This window comes from Stegastes partitus, unplaced genomic scaffold (genome assembly GCF_000690725.1).
Source record: "Stegastes partitus isolate 25-593 unplaced genomic scaffold, Stegastes_partitus-1.0.2 Scaffold57, whole genome shotgun sequence".
In the NCBI taxonomy this organism is placed as follows: Eukaryota; Metazoa; Chordata; class Actinopteri; family Pomacentridae; genus Stegastes; species Stegastes partitus.
Window position 1 is genome coordinate 84,404 of NW_007577788.1, and position 12,210 is coordinate 96,613.

A 12,210-nucleotide genomic window follows, 5' to 3' on the forward strand; every position below is an offset into this window, starting at 1 on the left:
AGTTACCTAAGCTCTAAGTTAATTCCCTTAACTTTAAAAAACACTCTTGACTGATCACCAAGAATTTATTAGAATTATTGTGCTGACTCTGAGATTATGTCGCTGGACGAATAATTCAAGGTTGGTTTTAATAATTGTAATTAATGCAATCACATCTTATTTTCCACCCACTACAACCACACGTTTCCTTGACCAAGCCGAACTATGCTGAGTGGAAAGACATAGGCAAAAAAAAAAATAGTGACCAGAGGAGAAGAGGCCACAGACTGGCAAAACAAAGGGTCAGGCGTGCAATATAGCTACAGACAACAGCTGTGGTCAAAACAGCTAAACTGGCTCACTCTTGGCAAACCAAACTGCCATATGAGAGGAGTGGAGCCAGCCAGATCCTGAGACTTACACCTCCTCACAGCTGAGCAGGGAGCAGACTTATCCTCACTTCCTGACAGCTTATGGGATACAAGTATAACAGATGTAGGGTTAATTAAAGAATGCATATCGGTGTAAATTAAACCTAAAGGCTCTCACAGAGTTAAAGCCAGAAGCAAAAGAAGGTATTAAAAGCACAATAGAGGGTTTGCTTAAAGCAGGTGTTTTAGTCCCATGTGATGATACACCATGCAATACACCATTGTTTCCATTCAAAAGGCAGCTCCATCTGCTGGCTGGAGGATGGTTCAAGATTTGCAAGCAGTAAGCAAAGCAGTTGAAGCCAGAGCACCAAATATACCTGATCCAAATGTGTTGCTAAATGAACTACAACCAGAAAATGCCATCTTTAGTGTTATTGATTTGAGTAATGCATTTTTCTCCATTCCACAAGACAAACACTCACAGTTTTGGTTTGCATTCACGTTTGAAGGGCAACATTACAACTACACCAGACAGCCACAGGGCTATACAGAATCTCCAACTATTTTTGCTCAGACTATAACTGCATGTGTAGGGAAATTTGAACCGCAATGTGATTCTCAAGTGTTAACCTATATTGATGATATCTTAATTGCTTCTCAAGATGAAGACAGTTGTAAAACAGACACTCTAGCCCGTTTAAAGCTCCAAGCTCAGCAAGGTCATAAGGTCAGCAAAGACAAATTGCAATTATGGCAACCTGCAGTTAAATATTTAGGCCATAAAATCACTGCTCACACATCTAACAAAGACCCTGTTGCCACTGGCAACGCAAAAGCTCACTGCACAGCCAAATTAGCAGCTCAACAAACCTATGCAGTTTATTAACGCCAGAGACACTAGACACTGAACTACTAAGACAAATGCAAAATAACGCTCCAAAAACTGAAAAACACAAGTGGTATAACCACCACTGTAAACCAGATAATGACAATCTCTTCAGGTGACCTGAAGGAAAACTTGTTGTCCCATCCTCTTTCCACAAATACGCAGCGAATGTGAGCCATGGGCAGAGCCATGTCTCAATAGGAGGGATCGTGGGGATGGTAGAACAACAGTTTAAGACTTTTGGATATTCAAATTACTCTAAACAGGTTTGTGCTAGATGTTTAATCTGTGCAAAAAACAACAGTCAGGGAGCTATGAGACCGAAAAGAGGACAATTTCCCAACCCCTCAACACCCATTCCAACACCTATGCATGGATTTTATTGAATTAAACAAATGTGAAGGTAGAAAGTGGTGCCTTGTAATAATAGACCCATTTTCTAAATGGATCAAAGCACACCCATGCACATCACCAGATGCTACAACAGTGGCAAAGATACTGGTAAGAGAGATAATTCCCAGGTTTGGCATCCCAGAGAAATTATACAGTGACCATGGCAAACATTTTGTAAATGAAGTTATTACTAAAGTAGGACAGTACTTAAACATAGACCTAAAAAACCATTGTGCGTACCAGCCACAATCAGCTGGACTAGTAGAAAGAAATAACAGCACACTAAAATCCAGACTGCGCAAGTGCAGGGAAGAAACAGGAAAAAGTTGGATTTATTGTCTACAATTAGCTTTACATAATATGAGAATTACACCTACGACAGGAGGGTTAAGCCCATTTGAAATAGTATTTGGAAGACCATATAAAATCCCACAATTCAAATTTCAAAAAATGAGGAAATGACGTTGGCAGATTATATGAAGGCCATGCTGACAAAAAGAGAAATTGTCTCTTCTGTTATTCCTCCTACAGGAACACCGGACAATCCAGCTGGGCCAGAGGTGAAAGCAGGTGACTGGATCTTCCTAAAAGTCATTAAAAGGAAGTCCTTGTCATTTCCATGGTGGGAGGGACCTTGTCAAGTACTCCTAGCCACCCCCACTGCCATCAAAACCGCTGAAATAACATCCGGGGTTCATCTGTCCCACTGCAAAAGGGCACAAGTCAGTCTCACAGATTCCTAGAGAGAAGTCTGGGCTACAAAGAGAGCTGAGAACAATAGGTGCAGTTGTCTCAAAACCAGTGAAGAACTGATAGCTCGTGAATCTATACTTAGGAGACAGATTTCTACCTTTTGCAGGAAGGGAGGATGCCACCACCGACTGATGACGAGAGGCAGCGAGACCAAAGGAGACGACGCTGGCTGCGATATCAACAGTTCTTTACATGTGCATTCCTAATCATTGTCCTAGTCATCGCGTTACTGCTATGGCTACTGATAATACACAATAAAGAGGAACTTAATCAATCACGTGCGAGTGAACATGACAATTTGTGGTACCAGACAGCAGGTCAAATTTCCAGACAGCACACAAATCAGAGCTCTTATGTGTGTTCTAAATTACCTCATTCCTTTCCAACCAGCCCCATCCTCACACCACGGCGCAAGTAAATGACACATTGAGTGTGTTCATGGGAGAAAGATACTTTACTAATGACACATACAACATGACAATGTGTTGTGCTGACAGTCAATTAATTTGACTGCCCTTAACCTGAAGGACACGGATGTGACGGGTTATGCACCATATGAGGGAGGGTACGGCTGCCCTACCAATATGGTGTGGGTATGTGGTAAACGCAGTTACCTCTACCTACCTAAAGGTTGGTGTGGGCACTGTCACCTTGCCTACCTGATCCCTGCATGACCATTTTGAAGACCTACTGGAACAGATGAAAAAGAGAGATTCTCCAGATGAGTCTGGTTGGGATCTGCAGAGTTTGTTTAAATCTAGGCCATGGTTCGACATTGTAATGAAATTTGCTCTACCAGTGATAGCTGTACTGATCCTCTTTTGTCTCTTCACTACATGTGTCATACCGTGTCTCAGAGCTATGATTAATAATGCTATTCATTCCACAGTAGCACAGTATGTTCTGGTCCAGGAGGGCACTGACCCCCCTCCCGACTCATCTGATGAAGAAGACCAAGTGTAAATAGAATGTGAAGTGAACCTTTTATGACCTCTCTTATGAAAATCTAATGAAGTGTAAGTGAGTGACGTTGTCCAGAGATGTATACACATTCAAGAATGATTTTTTGTTTCCTCTATTTTTATCTGTCTAATAATGATGATCATGTATAACCACATGTTCATCACAAAAATAATTTTTGTGTTTCTCCTCTTTGACACTCTCTAATCATTCATCTCTCTCTCTCGTTTTTTCATGTTACCCCCTGAAATGCTGACCTGCTCCACGTGAGACGTCGCTGAGAGACAGCAGGACGATGTGGATGGTTTCCCCTAATGTTAATATCTGTCTTGGGGGTTTTGTGTCCACATGTGAAAGTAACTGAAAACAAAGAACATTGTAATCATAAACAGGAGGGAATGTCAGAATAATTCTATGTTATGATCCAGTGATCTTTGTGGAGAGGTATGAGGGTGCTGTAAATGTTCATTGCTTCTATTTCACCTTGTTAGTGTGAGATAAGGACACGACGTCCTTAGCGGGTAGTGAAATCACTATGCCTACACACACACATTTGCGGGGGGTTGTCTTCTGTTTTCTGTATATAAGAACCAATGTTTCATGCTTTTAGTTAGACACTTGTTTAGACTCTGTGCTGTACATGTTGCTCCTTGCTGCAAGTAAAACTTTGCTTTGACAATGAATGGATTTTGACATATGGATGTGATCAGGACAGCAGTCTGATCAAATATGGAAAGTTTGAGGGAGATTGGAGCATGTACAAGGTAGTTACACAGTACTTTCTCTTTCATGGCAAAGGATCAAAAATCAGAGGGCCACCGTGGCCATGCCCTTTGACCTTTGCAGATGATTTTGATAACATTTTACCTTCAAGGCGTATTCTACATGCTACCCAAATTTTAGCACTCTGTGACTTACCCCCTGGGGGAATTAGCTCAGGTTGGACAAACGAACAATCCAAAATGGCGGACTTCCTGTTGGGTTTAGAGTATGGCTGTCACTGACTTTTTTGTTCGTCCTGACCTCCTCCATATACCTACCAAATTGAATAGGTCTAGGTCAAACGTGCTTCTGATGAGACTCTGTTGAAATTTTGCAAGGTGACGCTGTGGAGCCATTTTGGCAGTGACATGTCCAAGTACTGTAAAATATCAAATTTTTCGCCAGTCCAACGTGTGTGCAAATTTTCACAAGGATTTGAGCATGTTTAGGCCCTCAAAAATGCAGTTGTTTGGGGCTATGAAGAAGAAATAATAATCCTTTCGATTTCAAGAGGGTCCTACGCACTGTCGTGCTCGGGCCCTAACTATGCAAATTTAATGATTGTATATATACAACAAATTTATTCAAACACCTGTAATAAAAACAAGAAAGCATGAATATTTTCGACATCTTTCAAAAACTCCTTCAAAAGCAAAAAATGGTACTTTTATTTTTTTGACAAATAAACTGAACAACTAAATAGTACTTTTTCACACACAATGATCAGATTCATATTTTGTGTGGCTTTGATAATAACTTGCATTCTTGCTGGCGTTGTTTTTATGTCTCTTATTTTTGAGTTAGTTAGTTTCTAGCTGTTCCCACAGACTTGCTTCAGTGAAACTTTTGTGCAATCAATCTTTGAATGTATTACATCCCTAACGAACCCCATTGTGACATGGGGAGTACTAACGACTTGCATAGTGAGGGGTAGGAGCAACAAATCCCCAATCGAAACCAAAACTCAAGTGTCAATGGCTCCTAAAGAATGTAAGTATCTGGAACTCCCAACTAGTCAGTCAGAATTGATGAAGCCTCTTACATGAGAGGTGAAACATCTTCAAGAAACTCAAGCAAGTCCAGTTGCTACGATTTAATACAAGAATACCTACATCCCAAATTTTTTCAATAGGGTTCAAATCCAGACTTGGACTTGTCCAGTCCATCAGTTCCAGGAATCCATATTCCTTTTTCTTGGTCAAATAGTCTCTGCACAGCTTTGAGGTATGCTTGGGCTCATTGTCTTGTTGGTATATGAAACCACAACCAATCAGAATCAGTCCAGAGGGGATTCCTTGATGCACTAAGATGTTGTTGTAGACGTTCTTGGTCATGATACCTTTGATTTTCACTAATTTGTCCACAATGTTTCCACAAATGTAACCCCATAACCATAATCGTGTTTCACTGTGGGTACAATGCATCTGGCATCAAAACGTTCTCCAGCTTTTCTGCGGCTATAAACAGGACGATGCTGACTGAAGAGTTCAAATTTGGGCTCCAGCATAACCTTCCTCCAGTCATCAACAGTTCAGTGTTTGTGCTCTCTGGCAAATCTGAGGCGTTTATGGATGTTTGCAGGCCTCAATAATGACTTCTTAGCAGCTCTTCTTCCCTTTAAGCCTTGTTCCACCAGTTGTCTGCTTATGGTCATTCTGGAGACTTTCTCAGACTCTGTTCTAGAAGCATTCATCTCTGCCTGAAGATCAGCATTGGTCTTCCTTCTGTCTCTAGTACTTCAAATCTTGAGCTGTCTGACATCTGCTTCAGTTAACTTTTGTTTCCTGCCTCTTCCTTGGAGCATTTTGTAAGTACCAGTCTCGGACATCGACTCCAAAGCATACCTGACCACACTGAGAACACTTTATGTCTTCCCCTGTTTGTCTCAGAGACCATCCAGCATCATGAAGTGTTTTAATGCAGACTCTTTCATTTTCAGTGAGCATTTAGTGTTTTACCATTTTGAACAGGAATGAGGAATTTCAACCTAAATTCACCTTTTAATACCCAAATTTGAGCCGATTCACAGGGCTTCTCTGAAAAGTCTGAAATTAATCAAACATAACATTCAACCACGAAAACAAATTTTCAGTTCAGGAATGCAAGTAAAAAATTATAATTTGGCATCTTTATGAAGATGCCGTCTCTTGACCAGGTCGCTATTGAAAATGAGAACCAGTTCACAATTAACTTACCTGGTAAAATAAAGGTTAAATAAAATTAGATAAATAAATAATGTGCTTTACTATTTTTGATTTTTTTTTTGTCCATCCATCCATTTTCTATACACCGCTTAATCCTCATTAGGGTCGCGGGGGGGCTGGAGCCTATCCCAACTGACTTAGGGCGAAGGCAGGGGACACCCTGGACAGGTCGCCAGTCTATCGCAGGGCCACACTTAGAGACAGACAACCAAGCACACTCACCTTCACACCTACGGACAATTTAGAATCACCAATTAACCTCAACATGTTTTTGGACCTTGTGGAAGGAAGCCGGAGTACCCGGAGAGAACCCACGCTGCATGGGGAGAACATGCAAACTCCACGCAGAAAGATTCCGGTGCCCCCACCGGGACGCGAACCGGCAACCTTGTTGCTGCGAGGCAACAGTGCTTACAGAAACATATAAAAGGATTTTGGTAATTACCAGTGCTGTTATTTTAGGGCAGCTGTGGCATAAACCTTACACTGGGTGGTGGTCTATTACATTTGTTCAGAACTGTAGCAGCTTTGTGCTCTTACAAATGAATAAAAATTAACATTTTGACAAAATAGCATCACACTGACACCTTAGAATATCTTCCTTGCCACACATCAAATTCTACTTTCATCAAAAGAAACAAATATTTAATGGTCACGCATTTTTGTATTTAGTTAGTTTTATTTTATTTTATTTTATTTTATTTTATTTTAGTTTAGTTTAGTTTAGTTTTGTAGTCTTGCTTTTGTTCAGAATCTGTTCATACATTTTTGTTAAAATTTTGTGATGGAAAAAGAAGAACCAGGCAGAAAGAAACAGTGAACTCTTTTTAATTAATGCAACATTATTAATTCTGCTGGAAAGTTTGTGATAACAGAGAGATGGAAAAAGATGAACAGGACGGAACAAAAAACGCTTAACTCACTATTTCTGCCGGAGCTTCCCCAGTGTGACCCCAGGCAGAAGTAAACAAAAGGCGCCAGCGGCGGTATCTTTACTGATGTGTGGACTGAGCGAGAAGACGGTTGTGTTGTCCTGTCTCAGATATATATTGCACCAGCTGAAGTAACGATGAGTTCAGTTCAGAATCTGAGAGAGTTGATCAACGAGCGACTAACTGCTACTGCTGAAGAAATATTCAGAGAGTTTGAAAAAACTATCGTCCAGTACGAAGAAGAGATCGATCGTCAGCGTCGATTGCTGGATATCATCTGGAAACCTGAAACACACACAGTAGGTACGTAAAACTAGGCTTCGTAATGTATAAAACACAATAGACACTGGCCAAACCTTAGGTCACTGCAGAATTTAAAAACATAAGATGTTACTGTGAGCTAACAAAGACAACACAAAGTTACACTGGGCACGTTAACATGCTAACAAAGCTAGCAAAGCTGACAGTACCAGAGAGCTGGTAAGTTAACAGGTCAACAGACCGTGTATTAGTTTGGAGTTCCTGAAAGAAGACTGCCTTAGACGAAAGTGCTGAGAAAAACTCATGTAGAAAGTCGCCTTCTTGTCTTTGACTTAAACTAAACAGCTGCAGCATCATCAAGATCCAAACTGTCTCCACACTGAGAGGAGAACTGTGCAGTTTTCTCAAAGCGTCTGATTTCATTTAGTATCTACAGCTTCTGATGTGTCATTGTGATAACCTTTACTGAGCACGTTTACTGCAAAACAAACAGAGTCGCTAACAGATTCCTGGAGTCTGCTGTGACATCACTGAGAACAGTGCAGTCATGTTTAAGATTGGAATGTTTCCCCTTTAGAATCAAGTTATTTTCAGGTATTTAAAATGGATTATTGCAGGGAGTTTGTAATACTAACAGTTGTGACATTCTTTTAATTCTTTAAAAAAGTTGCATCATAGAAATTGCTCAAATGTGGGGAATGTTGGTGTTGGCTGGCTATTTAGACAGATTTAATTTGTGACCTCATTCTGGCATTTTGCCAAACAACTGAAGTAAATGGAAGTTAGTTTTTAGTTTAAAAAAGAATATTTGATAGACAACAGTTTTTTTCAGAAACAATTTCTTTGGTGTTTAGAACAAAACATATCTACAAAACAAAGTGTATACAGTTGTCACTAGAACTGCTTACAATTGAACCCATAGTCCCTGTGTATACTGTCTGGAGTTTGATCTATGATCCCTGACCTCCCTGAATAAGGAGAATCCTCCCTCTTAAGTCCTAATTAAATTTGAGTGTCCTCCTTGTGTGACAGTCAGGTTTGTGATGGCATCTCATACTGACCCGAAGCTTAGCTTGAAGAATTTATCAAAAATCAAATCGCAGTATCCATCATCCATTATCTATACACTACTTAACCCTCACAAGGGCGAAGGCAGGGGACACCCTGGACAGGTCACCAGTCTATCACAGGGCTACACTTAGAGACAAACAAGCCCACTCACATTCACACCTACAGACAATTTAGAATCACCAGCTAACCTCAGCACCACACAGAAAGATGCCAGGCGTCCTAACCGGGAATCTTCTTGCCGCGAGGCGACGGTGCTCACCACCGGTCCACTTTGTAGCCCAAATTGCAATATCTGTCAGATAAATGAAAGTTAGATGTTTTCCCTAAAATCACTCAACCCTACTTACATGAAGAATATATCAAGGTTGGATGTATGTTTTCATGGGCACTCTCCTTTGGAAATTTTTTGGACACATCCAGCTGAGAGTAGACCCAGAACTTCCTGGAGGGATTACATATTTCAGCAGGCCTGAGAATGCCCTCCTTAGCTCACTGCCACTGACACCCAACTCTGGGTAACAGGAAAAAGATGGCTGAATTAATAAATGGGTGTTTTTCAGTAATTTTCTTAGCAACTGTTTTTTTCTGTCCTTTTATCTCTCCAGACCTCCCACAGCAGTATGTCTGTCAAAAGAAAGAGGTTCTTGCTGATAAACAGCGCAGTAACCGAGAAAGAAACTCTAGCCTGGACCAGGAGAACTCGGGGCCTGTACAAATTAAAGAGGAACAGGAGGACCTCTCCACCAGTCAGGAGGGAGAGCCGCTAGTACTGAAGCAGGAGGCTGATATGCTGGTTCAGTGCAAGTCCAAATGTAAAGAATTATCTGAAGAAATATTTGTTGTCTTTGAAAAAACACTCATCCATTACGAGGAAGAGATCGATCGTCAGCGCAGAATGCTGAATATCATCTGGAAACCTGAAATAAAGTTACACAAAATAGGTACATAAAACTGTAATGGTCTTAATGAAATACCAAATGAATATGAATCATGTAGGATCCATATCCAGACTTTATGTTGCATTATTATTTTGGGTCACAGATTGAACTTGGGTGCAGCTCTGATAAATAGCATTGCCACATTTCTTTTCTAAATTCTAAAAACGCTAACAGTAAATCTAAAGTATGTGTAAGACACTGGACAAATTACGTATTTTTTATACAACAACAATGTTTCTCTCAGGTTGATTGCTTTGGGTTTGTGGGTGTGTCGTGGTTGCAGCCTTTTTCCCTGACGGCTTTTCTTCATTTTCATTTTTGTGGTTCTGTACAGATGACAGTTTCAAAGAACTTTTGTTCATAATAATTCTTGTTCCATGTCTGTCTTTGAAATCAAGCCCTACCTCCAGTACTTGACAGGAGGTGCAGCTGTAATGTTACTGACAGGAGAGTTGTTAGCGTTCTGGTCAGAACGGGCTTCTCTGGCTGTGTTGATTTTATATAAGTATTAATCTCAAAAACCGTGTCAAAGTGGCCACATTTCAACTGAAATTTGTTGCTAACATTTTTACACTGCAGAGCCCTGCTCCTGGTGAAAATGAGAATATATTTGCTGAGATGTGTATTTTTCTGTCATCATGAAATTATAACTGTTTTCTTTTCTTGTGTCCCTCCAGACCTCCTACAACAACATGTCTGTACAGAGCAGATGAGTCTTGCTGAACAGCTGCCCTGTAACCAGGAGAGGAACTCGAGTCTGGATAAGGAAGACCTAGAGGCTCCACAGATTAAGGAGGAACAGGAGGAACTCTGCACCAATGTAGACGGAGAGCAGCTTGTAGTGAAGCTTGAGACAGATATCTTTATGGTGACCCCTACTAATAAGGAAAGTGACCACAAAGAACTAGAACAAAACAGTGACCAGCTCCTGTCTCACAACTCTCCTGTAGCTGAGAGCCCACATGATGAACAAAGCAAACATATATACTCAGGATCGACTAAAAATGCACAGCTGAAACCAAAAAGTAGACATCACAAAAAAAGCAATCATAGTAACGATGTAGACAACACTACCATATCAGAGAGTAACTGTGATACTGACACGAGTAAAAAGTGTGTAAAATGTGACGTTTGTGGAAAAGCCTTTAAGGATAGGTCCCGAATGAACAGACATTACAAAATCCACACAGGTGTGAAGCCATATGCTTGCAGCACTTGTGGGAAAAGATTCTATGAGATATCCCCAATGAGATGTCATGAAAGAATCCACACGGGTGAGAAGCTGTATCCCTGCAAAATATGTAGGAAAAAATTCAGTACAAGCTCTCACCTAAAGGTGCACTTGAGAATTCACACCGGTGAGAAGCAGTATTCTTGTGAATTATGTGGGAAAAGTTTTAGGCAAAGTAGCGGCGTAAATGTTCACATGAGAACTCACACAGGGGAAAAGAAGCATTCTTGCAAAATATGTGACAAAAAATTTGGTCAAAATAGTCATTTGATTGTCCACATGAGAACTCACACAGGTGAGAAGTTGTATTTCTGTGAAATCTGTGGGAAAAATTTCAGTCAAAGTAGTCATTTGATTGTCCATGTGAAAACACACAAAGGTGCTAAGTCCAAGTCCTGAAACAGGTGGGAAAGTTCTGTGGGTTGCCATGCTTGAAGAAATGTATAAGAATTTGTGCAGGTTACTAGTAGAGCTTCTACATTTCAAATTGAAATGTTTTATTTACAATTGGAACGCTCCCTTGAAGTCAAGTTGTGCACCAACTGCAACGCTCGCTGGATCTCCCAAAAATGGCAACATTCAACTGGTGGAACAAACAGTGATGGTTGTTTATGCCAAATACTCTCTTGCAGGCGCCTCAGTTTGTCAGCAGAAGTTGGTATTGACAGTCAGACCTGTGGACGTCTATCTTGTTAGCATCTCTCACACAGTGTCCTACTGTCTTGTCACTTGTTTGTGCCGTTTCCATACATTAAAAAAAAAAAAAAAAATCAAATAAAATATGACTATAAACAAAAAAATCACCGGCATGAATTATTGTGGGCTTAATTGTGTTTGCATTTATATCTATTTTTGTATCTATATTTTTTTCCCCAACTGGACTACTACAATACTGTAGATGTGATGACAAAACAGCAGATGAAGATCGCTATGTGTCCCTGTTTCAGCTGTTGGCCAATAATGTTTTAAATTAAGCCATCATTAAAAATCCCATCATCATGCATACACTGACAAAAAAAAAAAAAAAAGCTGAAGATACAGAGGTTTTTTTTTTATTCAGTTTATGAATAAAAAGTTTCTAGCCAATCAGAGATGATCGACCAGAAGGCCCCTGATGATTTGAGATGAAATAACTCAGGTAAAAGATATGACTTTGGACCATCTCATTCTGTTTGTCTTTTATGTTGAAGCTTATTGTAGTTTAGAGGGGATACATAAGCCACCCTGCTCAAAGATAACTTAGTAACATGAAGTGAAATGGAAGACATGTAAAGCTGGTTGCAGATTGTCACTGTTCAATGTGATGGCAGCAGAATCTGCACAGAGATCATTTCTCCACTAGATGTCATGGAAGTATTTAACCAGAAGCATCACAGCTGACATTAAGTCTGCTCACATCAGCATGAGTTGGACTTTGGGAAAAGTCGAAGACAAACCAGTGACAGCTGGCAGAAAGCTAATACCGG

At 40.3% G+C, this 12,210-nt stretch overlaps 2 protein-coding genes across 4 annotated transcripts in view; both read left to right on the forward strand.

The window, feature by feature from the left end:
* Positions 1-3,127: 3,127 nt before the first annotated feature.
* Positions 3,128-12,210, forward strand: part of LOC103352961 (gastrula zinc finger protein xLCGF3.1-like) — a 15,945-nt gene continuing 6,862 nt past the window's right edge. Inside the window, exon 1 of the mRNA XM_008275678.1 lies at positions 3,128-3,134. The gene's annotated coding sequence lies outside the window, so the exon portion shown is untranslated. The remainder of the gene's footprint in view (positions 3,135-12,210) is intronic.
* Positions 7,311-11,536, forward strand: LOC103352962 (zinc finger and SCAN domain-containing protein 2-like). 3 transcript variants are annotated; one of them, XM_008275681.1, is made up of 3 exons: positions 7,311-7,546; positions 9,181-9,516; positions 10,191-11,536. In XM_008275681.1, exons 1-3 carry the CDS (start codon positions 7,381-7,383, stop codon positions 11,141-11,143), a joined length of 1,455 nt encoding a protein of 484 aa, XP_008273903.1. In that variant the 5' UTR covers positions 7,311-7,380; the 3' UTR covers positions 11,144-11,536. The 3 variants fall into 3 exon arrangements, with proteins under 3 accessions (XP_008273903.1, XP_008273904.1, XP_008273905.1); XM_008275682.1 differs by having other exon boundaries at positions 9,181-9,387; XM_008275683.1 differs by lacking the exon at positions 9,181-9,516.